The following is a 24,405-nucleotide window of genomic DNA, read 5'->3' on the forward strand; positions in this document are numbered from 1 at the left end:
ACATGGGACCGCACACGTGGTTCGGGAGGCCCCGAGCAGCTGGGTGGCCTGGGCCCCGGAGGACACAAGCCAGCTGCATGCTGGGCATGCGGGGTCGGGCTCCAGACCTTGGCCCAGACTTTATGTCTCTGCCCTCACTCACGGCCAAACCCCAGGTCTCCTGGATTGCTTCACCTACTCTACAGGGAAGCCTGAGAGACAGAGGCTTGGCCTTGGAGCATTTCCACCAACAGGCAGCCAATCCCACCAGCTAATGTTTAACAAAAGTAATCTCGACTACAAATGTTTCTCCCCATGAATCCATTTCTAGAACAACCTTGAAGTGACCTTCAGGTTTCTGCTCGGGACATCTTTCCAGCTGCATTTCATCTCCACCACACCCTGGGCCGGACCGGCATTGACCATCAGGCATCCGTGCAGGTGGGCCGGGCTGTGCCCCGCTTTTCCCCACAGCCTCTGGGGAGGTGTGCCCTCATGGGGAGAACGACTGGCATGAACAAGCCGCTCCTGCGTTCGATGTAAGTCACTCACAGGCCAGATCCAGTAAGTTTGCGCCTGAGAAATCTGGCTTGGGAGACTGCAGCCAGGTGCTAGGAGGCGCAGAGGCCAGTGGAGCGGCGGGGGCCCGGCCTGAGCTCAAGTGATTCCCCCCAGGTCAGCACAGCTGTCCCAGCCTGGCCCTGTTCTCTTCCAGGCAGCAGGTCAGCGCTGAGCACCAGTACGTCCCCACCCCACCACCGATGCAAAGGGAACAGAGAGCACCGCCCACGGTGATGCCCGTACCTCCCTTCCACGAAGGCTCCAGCCTGTGACCCACAGGCAGATGCCGGGGAGCCCAAGGCTCTAGTTCCCGCACAAGGGCAAAGGTCTCCTCTGGAGACAGGACCAGGATGGTGGGTCCATGCTGCGGGAGCTGGGGCTGCACCCACCCTGATGCCCAGCCAGAGGCCAGAGCACAGAGGCTGCCCCAGACACGCAGGACAGGTCAGGCCATTCTGCCTGGCCTGGCCTGGGAAACCTGTTTCTAGAGTAGAACAGAACAAAACAAACACACGTGTTTCAGAAATTCTTTTATTAACAAATTATGTAAAACAATTACAACTAACAAGTTTAAAACAATCAAAAGTAAATTTTTTGAAAGCTCTGTTAAAAATCTCGGAAAATGACCAAAGCCTGGACTTTTTCTTTCTTACTGCCATCAAATGTAAAACCCGGGACTCGGCACGCTGAGGTTTAAAGGACGTGAGCGTGAACAAGGGGCACCCGTGTATTGAGGGGGAGCCAGGACGGCAACGGCTGGAACCGGGAATGGAACACCAACTGTGCCTCGCAGCCGGGCCCGGGGTCGCAGCAGGCCGCCCACCTGCTCCTCCAGCGCAGCCCCCACGGGTCAGGGACTGCCCTGGCCCTGCAGACGACAGCTTAGCCTCCAATCCCAGAACCTTTCAGGTCCATGCGAGCCCCGGTTGGGCGTCTGCGGCGTGCCCGTCCCATGCTTCACTGCTGCCCATATCAAGCATCGGGCTCCCAGACAGACAGAAGTGCAACCACGGCAGCCGAAAGGCACCGACCATAGCAGATGTTGCAAATAAACAAGGGCCAAGGTTACACGTCCTCGTCTGCCCCTGTTCCAGGAGGAACGTGAAGTTAGATATTCAGAGCACCACACGACAGTGGCTGAAGTGACAACTCTCACAGACAACTTCAGACGTGCATGACTCCAAGGAAAAGTCTAGAGGGGTTTTTCTCACCAGGTGAAATGAGCATAGAAAACAACAGCTGATAAGCCCGTTTTCTGCAGGGACGGGGCCGCTGCTGTACTTTACAGGGCTCCGCTGAAAACGCACAGCCACAGGAGGATGGAGGCCTCCCTCCTCGCCACATCGGCCTCGGGGGCCGGCAGCAGTAGGCGTGCTGAGCCCAGACTGCTGCCACGGCCAGGGGCAGGGGGACAGGCACCAGATTCAAGGCCGCTATCTACGTGTAAAAACAGGAGAAAGACAGCGTTTTCGTACAGGTTTGCTTTTATTTCCACGCTCAGCCCGTTGAGAAGCCGGCACAACCTGAACGGCGCCTGCAGGGCGCAGCTTCCCTGCGGTGCCCGGGACGCAGCTGGGACACAGCCACGCCGGCCTGCGCGTAGGGCAGGACCAGTCCTCGAGGGGAGGTCGCTTGGCTGTGCACCTCAGGAGGACGGGAGTGGCCCCCGCAGCGGCACACAAGTGTGAGGAACAAACACTGGTGGTGTGACTCTAAAAATCCCAAACAAGAAAAAACTTAAAGCAGTGCCTTCGATCCTCCCCTGCGGTGGAGACCAGGGGCTAAAGGCACAGTAATGTGTGGAGATGGAGTCATCTGGGCACACAGTCTAGAGCAAGAGAAAGCACAGGTAAGAATTCAGGCATCGTGCAGGCTTCCTGCAGAAGGACGACCTGGTTCCAGCACGCGACGTGGGGATGCTGCAAGAAGGGAGCACGCATTCACTCTCTGCTCCGCACTTTGACAAGAGGCATGTTAGCAACAGCGACCCCCGACAGCACACCCTGATGGGCCGTCACTGACTACACGGTCTCAGTCCCTCTGGAAGGGACTCCGGAGGTCTGTGTCAACCTGATGTCCGAGACGAGCAGGAGCAGATGCCCCGGGGGGCAGCCTCCACAGCGAGAGCCTCGCCTGAGGACCCGCCCCGTGGGTGACTCTGGGTCCTCGTGCGTTCACTGAGAAGCGCCCTGCCTCGCCTGACTGACCGAGTTCTGCAGGCTCCTGGCTCTGCGGGGCACACGGACGCCATCTCCCAGCTACACATCTGGAGACGGTCCACGGCTGGCCTCCTTCCTCCTCCCCAGCCTGTGTCTTATCCACAACCAGACCCCACTCGCAAGGCGCCCTACCCTAAATCTGGGACTCGAGGCCCTGCTGCCCTCAGAGGAGAGCTCCAGCTCTGACAGCCAGGATGAGCACGGGGCCCCCTGCAGCTGCTACACAAGGGACATCCTGACCCCAAGGACGTGACCCTGGGAATTTCCTCACTTGAGGGACCACACAACACATCAGGGTCCTGCTCGTCCCCACCTGAAGACGTCTTACCACAGTGCTCGGGTCACTCTTGATTTCCCAAGGGAATGATCTCCTCAGTAACAAAGAACTCGATGGTCTCCTCCTCCCAGTCCTCCACATTGCTGTCCAGCTCGTCCGTGTCCACACCTGTGAGCAGGCGAGGGTGAGCTGCATGCACACACGCTCACACCCACGTCCACATACCCGCATTAGCTGAGAACCCAGTGTGAACACGGCAAGGTTCCCTGCAGACAACCACGGCCGTGGGAAACTAGTCCCTGACAATTTAAGGATCTTTATGACACTCGACGTTTAACTAGAACACTCACACGATACGGTAGAAAAACGTCTCAGCTAATGCATACTCTAAAACACGGGTCTTCGGCTCAGAGTTACCTCCTCGCAATTCCAAACGTTCACTCTTCTGCTCCATATAAAGTTCTTGGGCCATTTTCCGGTATTTTCGGAAGTCTTCCATCATGGTGCGTCTTCTCTCCACCAGTTCCTGTGCATGGAGTTGGGGGAAGCTGACAGACCCCTCACCGTGGCCAGCCCTGGGTGCTGTGAGCACCACTCTATTCAGAGAGGCTCTTAGGAAAGGAATGGGGACACGTGCTCTCCTCCTCCCTCCCCTCACTCAGACCAACCCCGCGTCCCCCACATCTGGATGGCCAGCCCCCCGGAGAAGTGTGCCAGGGCCCACCAGTCTGCACAAGGCAGCGGCACAGCAAGCGTCTGTGGCACACGCAGCCGTCCTCCCCCTTGGGCCTGATGCTGGCCCCTCCCTCAGTCCTGGAGGACTAACCTTTGAGGCTTTGGACTGGCTCAGACGATCCTTCTGTTCAAAGATCTTCGAGTATTTCTTCAGATCCTTTTTAATTTGCTGCAACAAAAACAAAGACAAGACACTCAAGATTGAAATGCTCAAAGGATCTCCAAAGTTGTCAACGTGCGACAGCCTCAGGATCACAAGCACAGAGGTGCCCACGAGCACACGCACCGGCGCCGGCCTGCAGGTCTCACTGCGCGAGCGCCTGCCTCTCATGGGAGCCATGTCCCGCAAGCTTGGCCCCGACGCCGGCAGCACACTTCACAGTGACCGCACACACGTGGACACCCTCTCCCAGCACCGCCGGCACGGCTTACATCCCCTCCGCTCCATGCAAGCGTCCTCGAAGAGCACGGACACGGCTGGCCATGACCTACAAACCCACATATATGCCCCTGCAACTACTCCTTCCTATGGGGCCCCCAGGGCTCTCGCATCTCTTCAAAGGGCGCCCCAAACGTCCCGTTTCCATTCCTCAGGCGTGACCACCCGAACACTGACAGAAAAGAAGTCTCTGTCAGTGCCATGAGGGCGTCCGCGTTTCCCTGGCCCCGGGGGCCCCAGACCTTTATCTGATCCTGGCTCAGGAGCGTGGGGGGCCGCGGTCTCCACAGCAGCTGGCAAAAGCGGTCCTTGTTGTTCTTCTGCAGAAGGCGTCCTTGGAACGTCCACAGCCAGTAAGCGTTGTCCACCTGCAGGGGGCAGAGGCCCGAGCGCTGCTCACGCTGTGACTCCCACAGGACGTGCTCCTGGCCCTGCGCCCTCCCAGAGCCCAGCACACCAAGCATCTCGTCCACATGGTCTGGGAGCCCTCACGTAGCTACGCCGTCGGCACCCGGGAGACTGCGGAGAGGCGCGCCCGCCCGCAGCCCGGGAACACAGTCCACGTGCCCGACGGGAGGTGACATGGAGTGCAGCTGCACAGCCACCGGCACGGGCGCTCCTGCCAGAACCCAGCTACTGCGCCAGCAGACGCGCTGTCCCGCTCAGCGGGCGTCTTTCCTGACAAAGGGAATGGCACCGGGGCCGTCTCGCTGCAGACCGGCCCTCCGGGAGCCTGGGGTGCTGGACACTGGCCCACGGTCTACAGGATTTCGGCACCAGATGGCACTGCACACGTGGGCACGGTCTACACGCTGGTCCCAACACACAGACTCTTTCCAAGACACAGTGTTCAGGGACAGCTGTGGGGTCTGAGCTCCCGCACGTTCGTGCTTCATCACACAGAATCACCCTGATTTGATCACTCAGGCTCTGCACATGTGCATGATCTTGTTCAAGTCTCAGCCCTTCCACCAGCAAGAAAGAGTCGACTGAAAAAAAGGCTTGGTGGAACTCACCAGCAACCCAGGAGCACCGAGCATGAGAACACGGCTGCAGACCCACCAGCACGTGCACACCACACAGAACCACCTTGGACACAGCCTCTCACACTCATGAACGTGGCATTTCTGAAGTTTTTCAAGTTACGGATGTTTGAGACTGAGTACACGTGCACACACACGTTTTCATGTCCTTTCGGGGAGTCCCAGACCCTCGGGCAAGCAGCCCTCTCCAGTGGCTCCCACGTGGCACTCGTCCCCCCAGCCAGCCCGACTGAGGACCACGTGCCAGGCAGAACCAGAGAGAAGGCCCAGCCCACACGACATGGCACTCTCGCAAGAAAAGGAAGAAACACACTGTAAACAGTGGCCTCAGGGGACCTGGTGCCCCTCAAGCACCCAGAAAACAGAGCAGGGCGGGGGAGTGGCGCCCTGAGGCAGAAACCCCCCACACACAAGGGAACCGCGACTCGGGCAGGAGAGGCAGGAGAGGCGCAAGCATGGGCCACACGGTCCTGCCGAGCGAGCAGAGGCCAGCAGAGGGCCTAGGAAGCTGGGTGCCAGATAACGGGAGGCCAAACCATAGACTTCTTGAGGGGAAAATGATCCTACTGGGAAAGTGCACGTACAGCACAGCCCGTCCTCCCCCACTTCTGAGCCTCCGAGGCCCGTGTGGGTGAGCTCCCAGCTGTGGGGAGAAAGCACACCCGAAAAAGCCCCCCAGCTCCTGCTCCAGAGGAAGGGGGCTGGACTCAGGCTGCAGCCGGCCTGAGACGCAGTCCGCTCAGGAAAGGGAAATCAAGGAACGCCAACGAGCTTGTGGAAAAGCTGGCCGTCTCAGGGGTGCTGCTGAAGAGGTTTCCGGAGCCGCCAGGCAGGGCAGCAAAGTGTGACTAACAGTACCCACCTCACGGAGACCCAGTGTGGCGGGGGGCAGGGACACGCAAGGCCCAGCACAGCCGGGTCCCACACCACACGGGCCACACAGGGCCCCGTACCTTATGGCTCCACCAGGACACAGAGGTGACAACGTAGCGCCCAGTGGGGTCCCACTCCACGTCGGAGGCCATGTAGTGCTCTGCGATGTTCATGACTGTACAGTCCGACGTGTCAACAAAAGCCAAGGCACCGTTCATGCTGGGGAGACAGAGCAGTCAGCACGCCCACAGCCTCCGGGCGTCCCGCTCCTCAGGCTCCGGGGTGGACTCGGAGCCCCGCCATTGAGGAGGAAGTGCTCCGTAGGGAATGCACATGGAAGCCCCGTGTGTGTGCCCCAGATTATCTAAAAACAAGCAGGCGCCTCCCACAAGGTCAGGAAGGCAAGAACTCTCAGTGCGTTCTGCTGATGCACTGGCGGACAGGGGCGCCTCAGGCTCCCGCACAGCTGGGACAGTGGGTGAGCAGGGGCACGGAGGGTAAACACCGCCGCATTCATGCTCACGCCGCAGAGACAGCCTCACACCCGTCCGTCTGCTCGAACCGCCTTCCCGCAAGATGATGCGGGTTTCCCACTGAGCTCACTGCCCGGCCAGGAAGACATCTCGTTCAACCATGAGGACATCGCAACACTCCCACGTCTTCCAGACAGAAAACACTCGCACTGCTTTCATGACCTGCTTTCGACCCAACTCTGGGCAATGTGGAAACACAATAAACCCATCCACCAAAAGTACGGGGACAGCACTTTCACACAAGGACGCTCCATCACCGTGTGAAGGAACCGCCGTGACCCACAGGGACCCAAGTCAGGCCCCACAGTGGCCCACAGAGCGCTGGGCACCACAAGCACAAGGCATCAGGCCGCAGAAACCCACCTCCTCAGGCCAGCCAACACCACGAACTGTCCCTGGGGGCTCCAGAAGATGGTATTCGCCTGCTGCTTGTCAAACATTTCTGAAAACAAGAAGAGCATCTGTTAAGTGTCTGTCAAGATGCCAAAAGCAGGTGTGACTGGCATGGGCGACAGGCTCATGCTGCCCTATGCAGTACGTTCTCACGTGCACCCCACACCAGCCCGGTGCCCAGGAGCACGATCTTGGAAAACCCTGGGCCGAGTACACTTTGTCACAAAATACGCTTCAAGAAGAGAAGAAGCATTCTAAAGCTACTTTACCGTTTGTAGTTAACGTTTCACGTTCAAAACAATTTACGTCCCAGGGAAGTTGGACAGAGGAGTCACTACAAACACGGTCGCAAGGTCTCCACGAGGGCGAGGAACCCACCCTCTCACCCAGTGCAGAGACACAGGACCCAAAAAAGCCTAAGATCCATCCATCCAGTGACTCAAACCACCTTTCTCAAATGCTGCAGTCAGAAACGTGAAAGCCACCATCTCTCTCAACGCGCAGCCTGCCTCCATCCAACAAAGACCCCACAGAGACCCGGGACAGCGGACAGCACTCAGCCTTCACCCTCGGGCCTCTAGTCAAGGGCACAAAGTGAACCCCAGCCCGACCTGGGCCTGCAGCAGATCCACAGACCAGGGCCGAAGGGTGACAGGGAGACGGGGAACGACAGCACAGCCCACCAGGCAGGATTCTCAGACCAAGATAAAGGTGGGAGAGAAAGCCAAAAGATGTCCTTGAACGGCCACGGACGTGTCAGCAGGCCCCACATGGTCACCCTTCCAAGTGGGCAACCCCGAGCCCTCAGGAGAGAAAGGTGTGTCTACACTGGCTATTCACAAACCTGCTTTCTAACCAGAGACAGTGCCAACCTCCTGGCAGCCTAGAATGGCCCCTCTTTCCTTCTACGTCACAGGGAATTAATAGTGCAGTCGGTTTGGTGACAGCCAGCCTCCCTGTCTCCTGGAAACACCGCTGATCTCCCAGCATTCCCTCAGGACAAGCTCAGCACCCGAGCCGCTGGGTATGGGGACACACAGCCCGTTTCCACTGCTGAGGTCCCCACACAACATAAGCAACTGTTCACCCCACGGTAGGCGATGCCCTGGAAGGGCCTGCTGCAGGCAGGAGCGGGTCACCGAGGGAGGCCAAGGAATGAGGGGAGCCCCTCGAAAGCGGAGCAGAGCATAGCGAGACGGGGTCCCCAGCAAAGAGACAACAGCTGTGGTCACGAGAAGGAAAGCACATCTGCTCAGAACCCCTCTCTTGGAGAGCCTGGTGGGAGCTCCCTGAGGGGCCACAGCCTGTGCGGCCACCACGAGGAAAGCCAGAGCCACAGGGCCCTCTTGGCTGCGGGACAGCCTGAGCAGCGCCCCCAGCCAGCAGAGCGAGCGTGTGCAGTGACCCTCCAGAGGGCCCGTGTGTCCCTCCTCCCTCCCGTGCGCCCGTCAACGGGGCAACTTTACTTACTGATGAGCTCGATCTTCCCGTTGCTCTTCACGTGGTAGAAGGAAACGGATATCCGCGGAGCTTCCCCGTGCAGCACGGCAAACTTACTCCCATTTGGCTCCCAGGCAAAGGCTATGATGGTTTCTGCCATCAAGAGAGAGAAAGTCTTCTGTTTTCTTGGTCGAGTAACGAAGTAACGTTCCCAATCAATGTTCCTGCACAGCCTTCAAGACTCAACCCAAGAAAACACTCAAAATCCTTAAGTTTGTTAAACCACATGGAAGGCCTAGGAACGCGGGCGCGGGGACTTGGGTGAGACCAGCCTGGCCAGGCGGGAATGCCGCCTAAGTGCACCCCACTTGCTGGCGCTCGCCTCCACATTCTCCATACAGGACCCCACGGTCCCCTGCGGCTGACAGCACAGAGCACCCAGGCCATACCCTCTTGCTCTGTCCTCCTCTCCCTCGCAGACCAGAACACGACTAAGACACAAAACTCGCCAGCAACGCAGGCTCCGGAAGCACCAGAGCACCCGCTCGGTTTTAGGTCCAGAATAAAGCTCTCATCACCCGAGAACTCGTTTGTCACATGAAAAGCCCTTCTACTGCCAGTCGCTGTAAACACCAGGAAAACCCACTCCCCGCGCATCTCTCGGCAGGAAACTGGCCAGGACCCTCGCTCCTCGGCCCGGCAGGGGTGTGGAGAGAGAGAGGGCAAGCCGCATGGCAGCCTGAACGGAGACGCTCGTGTTCAGGCCCGGGAGGCAGACAGTGCGCACAGTCAGGGCTGCAGCCACCTGTGCAGGTGGGCAGCGCAGAGCACCAGGGCCCAGAGGGCCACACGTGGGGACCACCTACCACAAGGGACCACACGGAACTTGCCTTTCATTTCCACCACGTCGACAGGCACCTGTTTTTCCCTCATTCGGAAAATTTCAAAATTTGTGACAACACCCTGTTCGGGAGAGAAAACATGGGGGTGATACTGTGGAAGCTGAAAGCGCAAGAAAAATGTACCCCGACGACAAAAGAACGTGACGGAAGGGGACACGTGCGCAGTCAGTAAAGGTGTGTATCTACGTGACAGAACTCGGCCCAGGAGGTTCCAGGCAGCACCCTGCACCACCAGAGGAACCCACAGGTGCCATCCCGGTGCAGGACAGCAGGGCCCCTCGACCCTCCTGCCACACCCCTGCATGGAGGCTCATGGCTACGCACTGCAGTGTGTCTGCCAAACTCTGCAGCGCCCTGGAGGCCCAGCACCGGGGGGTGTGTGTGTGTGAGAGAGAGACCCTGCAGCGATCTTCTGGACAGGGGCTTTAAACAGAAGCCAGGATGCTGCCTCATCCCAGACAGCCTGAGGGTGCGGATGACAGGCCGGTCTACCCACAGGCACGTGCGCGCGGGCCGGCACAGCCACCTAGCAGAGCACCACTCAGCACTGACCCAGAATGAGGCGCAGACACATGCCACAGTGCAGAGGAGCCCTGAAAACGTGCTCGGTGAGGGAGGCCAGGCCACACGATGCATGCCTTCATCCCCACCAAGTGTCTCGACACTTCTCTGTGGGAAGAAGGTGGAGCAGCAGGCGTCGGGAGCCCAGGGGATGCAGCACTGGGGTGCTGACGGGTGCGGGCTTTTCTAGTGGATGAGAACACTCTCCAGTTAAGAATGTAGCAAGGGCCGCACGGGCCTGTGAGGCTACCAAGAAGCCAGTGGTTCTGAAGACCAGCCACAGGTGCAAACTAACAAGCCACTAAAGAGGAGGTGGGCGCGGAGCTGGAAGGAGGGGCCCCTGCTCGGGGGCATCCACTCACCTGGGTCCCTTTGGGGGTCCTATCCACTTTGACACACAAATAATCCCCGTTTTTCTGCCAATGCAGCTTGCAGTCCACCACGTTGAACAAATTCCGAACCCTGATCTCTTGTCTGGTGGGCAGCTGCATCAGGGTGACCCTGGCCGGGATATCCTTGTCTTCAGGCACCCAAAAGGCTATGATGTTACCCCCAGGAGACCACGAAAAGTCCCTGCAAGACAAAGAGAACACAGCGTCAACTGATGAGTGGCTAGGACGCTGCCAGGAAGAGAGCAGACTAGTGGAGATCAGGCTCACCGGCCAGAAACCAACATGGCGCTCTGCTGCCACACGGCAACAGCCACCTTCCCTGGGAGGCCCCCCCCCCCCCGCAGCTGCTGGGCCCCAGTGGATGCCCAACACCCTCCAGCGCTCAGGGAAGAGCGGGCCTCAGAGGGCGTGACGGGGTCCCACGGTGGAAGGACCGGCTTTCAGCGTGCAGTCACCTAGAGGCTGGGCGCCCTCACAAACCAGACTTTCTCTACTGTGATGGTGATGGGGAACCAATTCCTGGTGTAGCTCGTATCATGAGCCAACCTTGTGCCCGAGAACTCAACCCAAAAAGAGAACCGTTCATGTCCCTGCACGGCTGACAGCTCTCTGCAGAGACAGGCCCCTCTCGAGGAGACACATGAGCCGAGTGTGCCTGTGTTGGGCCATTCACCAAGGACCTCCCAAGACCCCTGCTCGGTCAGCAGACCTCACAGAAGCCTGTCAGCAACGTGGAGCCCTTCACCCTCCGCCCTCCGCCCTCCGCCCGTCTTCCCCAAAGACTGCAGCCTGAGTCTCTAGTCCCAAGGACTAGAGACCTCGTGACTGCACGAAGGGTCTACATGCAGGAGAAGGGAGAAGGGAATGTGGGCCGTGAGCCCCACAGAGTCGCAACAAGCAGGCCAGCGGTGGTGGGCCGGGGCCTGCCGTGCCGCCCTTGGGGACCATAATGAGGACACGGTGTCCTCTCCAGCTGAGGAAGCACCGAGTGCCGGAGCAGGGGACGCCCGCTCCTACCGCCCACCTGTGACAACACTCACTCACTTTATGCCGGAGATCTTCAAGCTCTTCTTGTCCAACAGGCCCATAGACTACAGAAAAACAAGGGTTAAAAAGGAGTTAAATCACACCACTCTCTCTATAACACACCTGCATTTTCTCGAAAAGGAAAGAAGAGTTTCTGGAATGAGCCCAGCAAGTAAGCCCAGCGGGGGACACACAGCAAGGAAACAGTTCACCCGCAGCAGCAAAGTACCCATCTCCAAAAGCCCTTCTGTTTCCTCCCATCCTGGACTGACGGCAACAGCACAGGCACATCAGGGCCCGGAGCCCGGGGCAGCTATGGGAAAGGGGCAACTGCAGAAAGGCTGGGCTCCCCTCATTCTGCACACATTCACTGCTCTAGCCGTCCCCTCGCCCGCGAGACAAGGGAAAAACCATGCCCCCAGGAAACCGTGTCACTTACGGGAGTTTCATAAATGCTAAGAGTGTCGAGGGTCATTCTGGCAAAGAATTTACCATCGTGGCTCCACCTGAGAGAGAAGAGAAGTGTCAGGCCCTGTTGTGAGCAGAGAAGGCTCCACACGCTTGCCACGGGCCACCGCGTTTACTCACTTAAAGATCGGCCAGTGGGCTGAGCTCTCGCAGTGGAAACCCCTCTTCTTCTGTCCGGTCAGGATGTCCCAGATGATGATGGCTTGAGGGTCGTCCGGAGTGTCCATCAGGGGGCTGAATGTCACTAGATACCTGTCACAAAGGGAACACTGTTGATGATCCCGCTCACCGTCCCACCTTCTCCTCCCCGCACGTCACACTGTATGTGGACGAAGTGAGCACCGGTGCCCACCAAGCCTCCACTGTAGACAGCGCCAGGCCTAGGAGCGGCTGTCCGACTCAGCACAGTCTCCAAACCCTGTCTTCTGGGAAGGCTCTCCCCGCTCTGACCATGGAGCAGACCATCTGCGAGGTACCAGGGCACTCCAGGGGCGGCCCCCTTGAAGGCTTTCTCCACAAAATCAGGACACTGGCAGACCAGCAGACATCAAACCGAAGTCTTCGTGTGTTCCAGACGGACTGGGGTGCAATTCTTGATTTTCGTCGATGTTTAGTTGGCCCAAGGAAGGAAAAAGACTGGCCACGTGCATTTCAAAAGCCAGCACTCATCCATCTACGCCAACCTCTGTGCCTGGAGCTTCTCACTCTCCCAACGCTGGCTTGTCTACGCCCAGGGCCCCAGTTCACTCCGCTGACACACAGCACAACCATCTAAGCCAGAGGGCCCCCTCGGAACAGGATGCAGGAAAAGGCAGAAGCAAACTCGAGGAGGAAAGGCCGAGGATGGGCGCTGTCCAGGTGCCCTGAGGGCCTCCCAATGGGATGGAGTCACCTGCACCCCCAAGTTACAAAGTTCCCTCCACAGACCTATCCCAGACATCTGTATCAATGTGACGCCGCCACGCGGAATAAAACAGCTTGATTCACTGCCTATCTGGAAGATAGTCCTTTCACACCCCTTTGTAGGACGAAGCAGGCACTGCTGCGTCACACAAGAGCTTCCTGGGAGCACCAGGGACAGACATTGAGGAAGATGGCCCAGGGGGGCTGGCCTGGAGCAAAGAGAGGTCTATGCACACCAACACCACCACACGAGTCTGGGATGCAGCTGAAAGCAGCTGCCGGCCGGCCAGAGGGGGCTCCTCCCCACACTCGCCATACGCGCACAGGGCCTGGGAGTCTCCACGCACACTGGGTCCCAGCACACGGCCATTGTAAGGAGCACCTCAGGTGTCCTGGCCCCAGAAGGTGCCAGTGCCCATGAAGTCGTGAGACCTCCAAGAAGACACGCCAGGAAAATGACTTCACCAAAACTAAGAAATGTCCATCATGGAGAAGTCAAGGTTCACGGAAACACAAGGATGTAAGGAGCCAGTTATGGGCCGCCCTGAGGAAGCATCAGACACACATGCCCAGCGGCCCTATCTTCCTCACAAGCCACCACCGAAGCGCCACATGGGAAGGGCGGGCCACACAGGGCGACAGATGGACTGCACACACGGGTGCTAGGGGCTGGACATGGGTGCACGTGCACATTAAAAGATGCTGAGGGGACAGGTCAGGGCTGCTGGCCGGAAGGAAAGAACCATGACCAGAGAGAACGCACGCCTTCACCCAGAGCAATGCCTGCTTCCTAGAGGAACCTAGCACTTGTCCAAAATGCCCAAAACAGATAGGGTTTTGTTTTGTTTTGTTTTAAAAATTTTATTTATTTATTTGACAGACAGAGATCACAATTAGGCAGAGAGGCAGGCAGAGAGAGGAGGAAGCAGGCTCCCCACTGAGCGGAGAGCCTGATGTGGGGCTCGATCCCAGGACCCTGGGATCATGACCCGAGCCAAAGGCAGAGGCTTTAACCCACTGAGCCACCAAGTCGCCCCAACAGATAGGGTTTTTTTTTAAGATTTTATTTGTTCATTTCAGAAACCTAGCAAGGGAGAGCAGAGCAGGAGAGAGCAGTAGAGAGAAAAAAGCAGGCCTCCTACTGAGCAGGGAGCCTGACACGGGACTCAATCCCAAGACCCCGGAATCATGATCTGAGCTGAAAGCAGATGCTTAACCGACTGAGCGACCAAAGCAAAGCACCCCTGCCCTAAACCGTTTTGAATTAAAAATGGCAAAATGAGAAATCATTAAAGCTAGAAATTTACCATATAAACCTTACCAAAGTCCTCTCTCTAGTTTTCCTGGTGTTAGGAGATTCTTATACCAAAAAACTCAAAAGCAGAGCAGATGTAGGAGAGCCATGTCTCAGGAGCCTGGGGACGTGGGGGGCTATCACGACCCCACAATGAAGTCAGACCACGTGGTTGGAGGCCGACCTCTTCTGGACAGAGGAGGGGACACAACAGGGAAGGCTTGGGGATAGCTCTGAGCAGGGGACACAAAGAGCGGTGCCGCAGGGCATGCTGGGCCCTGACGCCATCCGTGAGCGCCCAGGAAGGAGGACCCTGCCAGGCCCCAGGAGTGCTCCTTCAAGCTCCTGGTACCTGCTGCCACAGACCTCTGCGCTCTCAAGCGCGAGAAAATGCCATTCACAGTGAAGTTACACGCACAGGACACGTGCCTGGACTAGACCTGGAACTGAAGGGACAAAAGCTTTCCAGAGGCTGTTACTAGACCAAGTGAGATGTGGGAACAAGGTAGCACTCAAGTAGAAGCAGCAGATGACACCAGACCCTCACCCAGCACTGTGGACAGGTGAAGGGCTCTCCCTGCCACTGGAAATGCACGGGGCGGGGGGGGGGGGGGCACCATGCTTCTACTAACTCCCAGTGGCTCAGGACCAAGTCACGTGTGTCTGGCAGAGAAACAATAAAGCAAACCCCACCAAGCGCTAAGTGGGGAACATCAGCAAAGAGTACACACGAGCTCCTCCTATGTCTCCTGGGATACTTCCGTTAGGTTTGAAATTACTGCAAAATCCGAGCTGTACCATTAGCACAGACGCCGGCACGAGGCAAGCATGGACCCCACCTGCCTTTCCTCCCCGCTTACCTCTCACAAGGCGAGAAGTCAATGAGCTGAACTCCCTGGTGGCTGAACCTCTGGATTTGCTTGAACTTCTCTCCGCCCCAGAGAGCGATGCCTCGCTGATGGAACGTGGCCAGGTAGGTGCCCTTGGGGGACCAGCGCACGTACGTCTCCGTCCACCTCTGCGGGAGAAGTCAGAGCTCGTGTGAATGCGACCCCAGCATGCAGCACAAAGCCTCCTCCTTCTGCAAGGCATCAACTCCCCAGACTCTTAGCCAGAAAACACAAGAAGCCTCCCCACATCTTGTGGCTTATTTCAAAGCCAGAACAAAGGATGTTGTTCTCAGGGATGCATTCTGGAAGAACACGACACTTCACCTGCTCGGGTACCCACCTCGCTGCCCACAGAAATACACAGTAAGCCCCCATGTGGCAGCAAACACCCACCGCTCTCTCTTCGATGGAGACAGGATCCTTCACGTCGTTCCAGAATATGGAAGTACGGTCTCCACTCTCAAAAATGACACTGTACTGATCTCTGCATTCTGCCTCTTCAAGCCAGTACCGTAAATTTCCCTGGAAAAAGAACCAAAGGCAAGAGATAGAGTACATCCCATCAACTTCCATCCAAGAAGCCATATTCCTGCCTCGTGCTCCTGGAGGTCCGAGCAACTCAGGTGGGCAGCAGCGACTCCTAAGGAGCTCAGCCTGCAGGCCACAGGGCTGCCCAGATTTCCTTTCAAACACGTACAGGTCCCATGCACGTACCAGGTCTTTGAAGGGCTGTTTCTCTGGAATATCCCACTCATCACTGATGGTCATATACCTGGAAGAGAAAAAGGAACTGATCAGTAACACACAGCATAACTACAGGGAGGAGGCAGGGAGAGACACACACACAACGACCGACACTGGAGGCTCTCGGCCACAGGCTTTGTGGTGCTGCCCCTTGTCCCCCTCAGGGGAAGGGAAAGGGGAGGGAAGAGTGGGTGAGGGGTGCTGGTGGCCAGGAGTGTCAGGGGCTGGGGCGGAACAGGGGCCCACGGCAGCGGGCCTGGAGAACAGTTCCCCAAAGGGTCACCAGCACAGTCCCAGAGACACAGAGCCTCTCCTGCCCAGTGAAGGCCCAGGCTCTCACCCAATGGCACTTACTTGTCAAAGTCCGTGAAGAGGTTGACCCTGAACGTGTGCTGCTTGTCCAGCTTGTAGCCATCAGCATTCTTCACGGCGTCCAAGGCATGGGCAGGAGACGCATATTCCAGGAACGTATACCTGAATCGAGACAGAGTTCAAGTGCAAACTGTAAGACCAGGCAGGCTGTGCTCAACACAACAAGACCATCCATGTGACTTGTAAGCACCGTCAAGGCCTGTGACCCATCTACTGTCACATCCCCGAGAGACAAGTCACTGGTGGAGCAGTTCCCTAAACACACACAAAATCCTAACAGAAGACCCAAAGTCCCTAATGCCACAATCAAAAATCAGACAACAGATGACTAATGAAATGTTTACTATCTTGACTGTGGTAGCGGTTTCACGGGATGTACACGTGTCAAAAGTTATGAGATTATGCACTTTCAGACTACGCAAGTGTACCACATGGCAGCTTTCAAATAAAGCCATTAGAAAATCTGAGAACACGTGTAGTCTGATATTGTGTATTAAAAGCAAAATTATAGGGGCACCTGGGTGGTGCAGTCAGCTAAGCGCCAGACTCCTGGTTTCGGCTTAGGTCATGATCTTGAGGTTGTGGGACTGAGTCCCGTGTTGGGCTCCGCACCCTCAGCACGGTGTCTGCTTGGGACCCCTTCTCCCTTCTCCCTCTGCTCCTCCCCCCGGCAAATAAATCCTTTATAAAAAACAAAACCATAAATGCTTTCAGAGGATGCTTCAGAGTAACAAACACAACACAAGAAACTGCTGGTCAAAAAGAAGTTACCCTTCCACCTGATTTCTAAGACAGAAAACGTAAGAATTATAACCAGCATTTGGCAGTTGTTTTTTTTTTTATACAAAACGGTTTCTTAAAAGCTACCCTAGGTAGTTTCAAATCTGAATTAAAAAAGCATCAACGTTATCATCTTCTCATTCCTGTCCCATAAAAGACGATCTGTGTGTATGGAGGCCAGTATCACATAACACTCTCCTGGAGAAACGTCCCAAGGGCTTGCAGCACAGCAAAGAAAACTCGTGTTCTGCTGGTCACGTGGCCCAGTTAGAACCGCCCGAGCACAATCCCATGTTGTCTCGGGGTGTTCGAAAGGGGTAAAAGGGGTAACAGCGACATTCGCAACGTCAACTGATAGAACAGCCTCGTGATACAAGAGTACGACACAGCAGCAAAAATAAAGAAACCAGAGTCATGTTTACAAAAACTTCACACCGATTTTAAAAAGCAAATTCTAGGACACGGACCTCACACTACCAATTTTAACAGATGAGCTACTTGAGGTAACAGCAGGGGAGAAGTTGCTAATGAAGCCGTGACTACAGCTTTCGCCTTTACTGTAAGAAGCATCACCACCCATTTCAGAGATGTGAAAATGTCAGAGGGGGGAAAAGCTCATTTTAGAATCAGTTAAGATACCATATATAGAATTTTCCTGAAATCCTGCCAGCTTCCAGTCTGCTGGTCCCCTTATCCAGGAGGCATCTTATGTCAATTACTGCTCTGATGGCACAAGATTTAAAGAAAAAGCTCCGATTTCTTAAGAGTTCAGCAGCCCACCCACAACGCCTGAATTCCGGAACCACGGGCTCTCCTGTCGAGGGTATGGAGCCCTCAGCTGAGGGCGGGGAATCAAAAAAGAGCAGAACCACTGGGGGAGGTATGCACCGTGTACATCCACAGGGACCTCGGCCACTGGACCGCCACCACTCACCCTTTTGTCTTCCCATCCTCCTCCGGGTAAAAATCATTTGTGATTTTCCCAAACTTGGAGAAGATCTTATGGATGACGTTTTTGAGCTTCTCCAGGCGGTCAGGCCCCACCTGAGGGACGTTGTCCACCACGATCACCGAGTCGATCCCATCGGCCTCCTGGGGCCGGTCCTTGAGAATGTCCCCCAGCAGCTCTGTATGGACAGGAAATTGGACAAATGACTTTTTTTGGACCAAGCAAAATATTAATATGTTAGTTTAGCACGTTGAACAAATTTCCAAGAAGTAAAAAAATGATTAAACGCTTTCACTGTAAGCAAAAGAAATCATGGCCCTGAACTGAATCAAAATTTAAACTTAACAAGTGAGGAAGACTTTAACTCTGCATGCTCCTTCTGTCCACTGATATATCCATTCATTCCCAAAAATAATGGAAGACTTCAAATGAAATTTTTTACGAGATGTATTAACACTGAATGCCAACAAAGAGGATGGGGCCTTTCTCCAGGAAAAGCAGAGCCACAGCCTCCTGCACGGAGCCTTCTCTGACCCACCCAGAATCAAACTTTCTCCCCATTCAGGTTAAGACAAAACAACTCAAACCCAACAGGACCCAACACTATGTATAACAGCCTTGCAAGCAAGGAGATGAGACAACCCACAAGCGCCTGAGAGCACAGAGCGATGCCCCTTCCTACTGTCGGTGTCCTCGTTCCATGAAGAGCCTCCCGGAGCACGTGGGAGGCCCCAGCCATTCAGACCGTAAACCCACAAATGCTCAGGAGTGTGCCTGGGACACAGTAAGCAGTACATGGTAACCATTATGTTGGTAACTAGACCCAAAAACTGAAAATGCAAAAACAAAACTGAAAATTATGGTCATGTCACCTAAAAATTAAGATCATAAAACCCAAATCTTAAATACTCAAATGTCTTAGGTTTGCTTCATTTCCATAAGACAACTGGCTGGATGGGAGAAAGAGGAACACCAGAAGAAGCCGCTTGGGGGAACGGCCCCGCAGGTGTGGGAGCGGACGGGACCGCCTTCCGTCCAGGAGATGCGATGCCATCTGGGCGCCGGCCCATGGCAGTCTGATCCGCAGCCCGCTGCTGGCCTTGAAGTCTTCGGGGACCATGAAGCTCCAGCACCAATGAACTCCCTGACCCGCTGCTGGAGACAGGGACCAACATTCGCAGGTCAAATGGTGTGTCAGAGGAGGTCTTCTTCTTATCAGCTCTGCACAAACCCTCAACCCAGTTAGCTCGTCTGGAAAGCTATAAAGTTACAAAGCACTGGCTACATGAGGAGCTCAAGCAGATTAAAGCACAAGGTCAGATGAAGCTGCCTCAGTCCACGCAGCCCAGAGAGTCCCACAACTCAAACAGCAGCACTGGTGGTGGCTTTTACTTCCATACCGTGTGCCCCGGAACCTAATTATGACTCCAAGTTTTGAATTCCACTCTTAATTTCAACATGCTAAACAGGATACACGTCCGAAAATATCCTTTGCTCCATTTCATTCCCACAAGTTAAGATGAATTTTCTACACTTTTGTGTTAAAAATTGCCCTTAATAAAAAGTTTAAAAGGTCTTTCAGAAAGGAAAAAATTCTTTTAATTTCAAGAAGCAGGCCCTGTTATAATTCTCTAATTAATTTCAAATACTTTCATAAATGATACTGAAAACATTATTTTAAAAGAATTGCCTCATAAACTGCAAAAAGGCTAAAATTGAGAGCAAGCAAAGAGAAAAAAGAAGGAAAGAGGCCAACCAGAGTCCCAGCTATGGGAGGCGCCCTCCTGGTGAGGCTGGATGCAGCTCCTTGGGTCATTTTTAAAGCTCACTTGCCATACAATTAAGTGGCCTGTTTAGCCTGATCTGAATTTACAAGGTTTACAATAAAAAAGTTCAGCTTTTACACAAAGAGTGGCCTCCTTCCCACAATCTTTTTAAGTGTCTAGTTTGTAAGACTGCGCCCACAGTCGGTAAGTGAAGAAACATAGCAACTGCACGACGGAGAGACGCGTGTCCTTCATCGTCACCAGCCCATATGCCAGGTTACTCTTGCCGAATGGATTCCCAGCCTGGCTCCAGGAGAAACAGGAAGAGGCAATTCTCAAAACTAAATACCAAATGTAAAGATAAATAATATTTGACAGCAAAACAAACCATCTTGAGTTAAGAGCTTGGTCATGGGGGCATCTGGGGGGTTCAGTCGGCGAAGCATCTGCCTTTAGCTCAAGTCATGATCTCAGGGTCCTGGGATCGAGCCCTGTGTTGGGCTCTCTGCTCAGTGGAGGGGGAGGGGGGTCTGTTTCTCCTTCTGCTTGCTCACTCTCTCAAATAAATAAAAATCTTGAAAAAAACCAATTTTGTTATGTATTTGTCTGGCTGACCATCAAAGGCAGCTGAAAATTTAAACAGATGACCGATGACCACAGGAACAAGGCAATGGGACAACAGTCTAACATCTCAGAATCAGGAGTCAGGATGACCACATTGGAGCTGCCGGCACGTCAAGAGGCCTCTTCATGAGACCCTGCCCACTTTCAAAAGAACCCATCCATACTTTCTGCATCTCGCTCTGACCCCGCAGGGCAGGTCTCCTTAAACACAAAATGTCCTGGGGCCACTGGCACAGCCAGATAGCAATGTGCTCAGTTTCAGATTCCCATGACCAGGGGCCTTTTGGGGCACTCTGCGCAAGTGTCAGGATCACAACGGCCCCCAAAGGCCTTCTCAGCAGTCACTTGGCCTGGCTGGCTTGTGCCCATGTTGGTTGGCATCCTGACTGTCCCACAGCCCAGTTCTGGGAATAATTCACATGGTAGTAATCTTGTGCTCAAACAATTGCTTTTTCAAAAACCAACGGCAGAATAAACATTCAGGGGCTCAAAACGGACTTTCAACCCAAAACTTAGATTTTAAAATGTAAGAAAAACTGATGCAATAAAAATGAAAGTTGATCAGGGTGGGAGAGTGTGGTGGGCATCCCAGCGATACGGCCTCCTTATAAATTCTCCCACACAAGGAGCACGTTTTCTCGCAGGGAGGGGACTGCAGCAGGACCAGTGGCCCAAGTGTTCCTGAGCTAGGCAGCCTTTCTTGCTGTTCATACCATGCCGTCGCTTATGAAACAGACTGTAAGGATAGTGACAACAGCAGCGAGCTCTTTAACAGTATGTTTAAATTAAAAGTAGATGATGCTGTTGGTTCCCTAGGTTTTCTTTTTTGTTTTACTTGAAATTGTTTGATTCTGACTCAGTCTCAGTGTGATCAGACACAATACCTCAAAAAAAAAGTTGTTTTTTTTTTAAAAGATCTCATTTATTTATTTGACAGATCACAAGAACGCAGACAGGCAAGGAGGGGGAGAAGCAAGCTCCCCGCAGAGCAGAGAGCCCGATGCGGGGCTCGCAAGGCTCGATCCCAGGACCCTGAGATCATGACCTGAACCACAGGCAGAGGTTTAACCCATTGAGCCACTCAGGCGCCCCCCAAAAAACGTATCTTAATGTGACATCTGATTTTCTTGGTGTGGTCTGAGCTACTTCGCTGATGGTTCATCTTTCCTATCTTACTATAATGTAGAGGAATCCACTGATGTCCTCAGAGCTCAGAGAGCTCAAATAGCTAAAAACAAAACATAAATGAACAAAAACAAATGAGCTTAGCCACCTAGAGAAGTCGTTAGGAGACAAGCTCTAGGGACAAAAGCAGACATAACACCTGTAAACTGAATCAAGGTAAACAGGAAACCAAAGCAAGCTACATGAGTGACACTAAATTCAGAAAAGATTATCTGCCAAAAGGAGGAGAGTGATCTACCTACAGACCTAACAGACTAAACAGGAATGTGGGGGGAGACTCAGCAGTCCTGCAAAGGAATTCTCTGAAGGCAGAAGCTTTCATGCAGCAGGGGCAGAGAGGAACCGACTCTGCCCCAACCTGTTTAAGGAACAGCACCGCATGAACCCGGGAAAGTGTCCACACGAAGTTGGTCCCAAGAGTTTGACAAGTGTGGCTCGTCCCTCGGGGCACCCAAGGCCTGCACATAAGGAACCGTCACCCGCGATAGTGAGGCACGTGGAGCGTCCCGCTTTGCTCGATCCCAATTGCCACGCACGGTCGCGGCTCCAGCTTGCGCGCTGTCCCCCATCACCACCCTCCAAAGTCCTGGTGCCGGTGTCCATGAGAGGCTCCCAAGTTGTCCCCAAGAGGCCCTCTTTCGGAGAGAGAAAACAGTCCCTACGTGCGGGAGGACAGCTGCAGCGCGGGGTCGCCCCTGCCGCCCCCCCCACACACCCCCGCGCCGCCTCACCTTCCTCGCTCACGTCGTCTACGAAGTCCTCGGGGTCGCTGAAGGAGGGTTCGTCGGCGCCGCCGTCCTCCCCGCCCGCCCCCTCGGACCGCGCCTCGGCCGCCGCGTCCCCGGCCTGCTCCGCCGGGGCCTCACCCGCGGCCGGGGCGGGGGGCTCTTCAGGCGGTGGCGGCGGGGACGAGCCGGGGGCCGAGGCGGCTCTCTCCTCCCCGTCGGCCGCGGGGTCGGCCGGTTTGGCCAGCACGTCGGGCTCCGACCCGGCCTCCGCGTTCTCGCCGCCCGCCGCCTCCTGAGCGCCGGACCCCGCGGGCCGCGGCGGCTCCTCCCCCGGCGGCGGCTCTGCGGCCGGCTGCTGCTGCTCCCCGGGCTCGGCCGCCTCGGGCGCCGCCACGTTCTCCGCGTCCTGCATGGGCCCGCCGCTGCCGCCTCGCCCGGCCTCGCCGCGCTTCCGACTCTCCCAGGCCGCACCGCGCGGCGCCTGCCGCCGGGCCATGTGCGTGCAGCGGGCCGTCCCACGGGGCTCGAGGGGGGGGGCGCCCACGCCCTGATATTCGCAGCGCGCCCAGAGGGGTCCCGGAAGCGCAAGCATGTGCATCGGCGGCCACAGCAGCGCGCCCATGACACGCGCGCGCTCGGAGCCTCACACCACCCTTGCGGGGCTCAGTCCGCAGACCCACGGGGGGGTGCTGCGACTCCCCCCGTCTGTGCTGCCGGGTGGTTCCGTCCAACATGGCAGCCACTCCCGGCTTCTCCCGGCGGGCGCTGCGCCGCGGGGCCAAACCACTGGCCACGCCGAGGGAGGGGCGAGCGACCGGCTTAGTAACTGAAATTGCATGAGCACAGAACTCTACAGGATACCCTAGAAAAAGCTACGAGCTCGACGAACGCTCTTGGTCGTGACATAGCCTTTCGCTAGACAAGTACTCTCGCTTACACGAGTAAGCTCCCCCCTCTTCGCGTGCGCTTTTAGAGTCGTCTACTGACTGGGCAAAAGAATGGACGATTCCAAAATGGAAAAGGACCTCCCGGCGGCCCAGAAATGGCCAGCACTGCTGGAAAGACGCCTGTCCGGCGTCAGAGCACCATGAGGGAGAGTCGCTTGAATCACACGCCCGAGCCCACGGCGGCGGCGGTAATTCCGTCTTCCCCCATTCCGAGGGGCACCATGGTTCCGCCCGAGGAGGCCTCAGCCCTCAGAAGCGTGAGCGCGCGGGTGGGAGAGGGCGCATCACGTGGGTGGGCGTGGCCTGTCGCATCTGAGGCGGGACCTGCCGCCGCGGGGCGGGGCCGGCGCTGGCAGGTACGCCGGGACGTGTCCAGCGCGGGTCCGCCGCGGTGGAAGGCGGGTACGGTGGGGGTCGGTGTGTACCGGGTTCCGAGGCTCAGGCTGTACTTTCGCAGATGTACTTTCCCTCAGTCGGAACAACACGGGCTCTTGTTTTCAACAGAAGGTTCTCGACCTGGGTTCTGACACTGGGTTCGAATCCTCGCCGTCCTACTTCCAGCTGTGCGGCCTTTCTGCCTCAGTTTCCCCATCTGTGCGGACAGCCCGGTTTCCCCTGGAGGTCAGACTTCGCCTAATTTCTAGTTGTATCTGCGGTTTTCATCCGTCACTGGGTTCTGCCAGCCTTTCTCTGGTAGAAAATGCTGAAGGTGACAGATCCACCAACAAGAAGCAGATATGCACAGAAAAGCTTGGAAACAGCTGACCTCAGCTGGCAGCGACGTGTGTTTTGGGGAAGGTTTTTGGGGCATGCATGTGCGGCATAGAGCTGCTGGCTGCTTGTTACTGCTTCTCCATGAGGGGCCTTGTCATTTCTTTTTCTATATATATATTTATTTAAAGATTTTATTTATATATCAGAGAGAGAAAGAGAGAGTATAAGCAGGGGGAGGGGCAGAGAGATAAGCAGGCTCCCCACTGAGCAGGGAGCCGGATGTGGGACTCGGCTTGAAGACCCTGGTATCATGACCCGAGTCAAATGCAGACACTTAACCAACTGAGCCACCCAGGTCTCCTTCATAGATATATTTTTTTTAAGTTTATTAATTTATGTATATAATCTTTATGCCCAACCTGGGTCTTGAACTTACAACCCGGAGATCAAGAGTCCCATGTTCTTCAAAAGGAACCCGCCCAGCACCCCAGCCTCGTCATGTCCTTTAACGCAGGTGATGGGAATGTGCCCCCGATGCAAAACGAGACATCTCTTCATGTTGTAGAGAGCACCCCAAGACCATCTGCTATCCCACCCCCCAAAAGTCTGAAGCACCCCCACAGAAGCAGTTCCAAGTGTGTGAGGGGCCCAAGTGGGGTGTGCTTTGT

At 55.7% G+C, this 24,405-nt stretch overlaps 1 protein-coding gene across 1 annotated transcript; it reads right to left on the bottom strand.

Annotated features, from left to right (window-relative positions):
* Positions 1-1,060: 1,060 nt before the first annotated feature.
* EIF3B (eukaryotic translation initiation factor 3 subunit B) lies at positions 1,061-22,542 on the bottom strand. Its single transcript, XM_080830757.1, has 19 exons — positions 22,080-22,542; positions 17,759-17,951; positions 16,027-16,146; positions 15,643-15,700; positions 15,322-15,450; positions 14,899-15,056; positions 11,962-12,093; positions 11,813-11,879; positions 11,392-11,438; positions 10,318-10,528; positions 9,383-9,455; positions 8,523-8,645; positions 7,023-7,101; positions 6,207-6,345; positions 4,453-4,578; positions 3,863-3,940; positions 3,454-3,562; positions 3,088-3,204; positions 1,061-2,459 (listed from the first exon to the last, which is right to left on the bottom strand). Exons 1-18 carry the CDS (start codon positions 22,486-22,488, stop codon positions 3,101-3,103), a joined length of 2,355 nt encoding a protein of 784 aa, XP_080686883.1. The 5' UTR covers positions 22,489-22,542; the 3' UTR covers positions 1,061-2,459; positions 3,088-3,100.
* Between the last annotated feature and the right edge of the window lie 1,863 nt (positions 22,543-24,405).

The sequence above is a fragment of the Martes martes genome (genome assembly GCF_963455335.1).
Source record: "Martes martes genome assembly, chromosome: 18".
In the NCBI taxonomy this organism is placed as follows: domain Eukaryota; kingdom Metazoa; phylum Chordata; class Mammalia; order Carnivora; family Mustelidae; genus Martes; species Martes martes.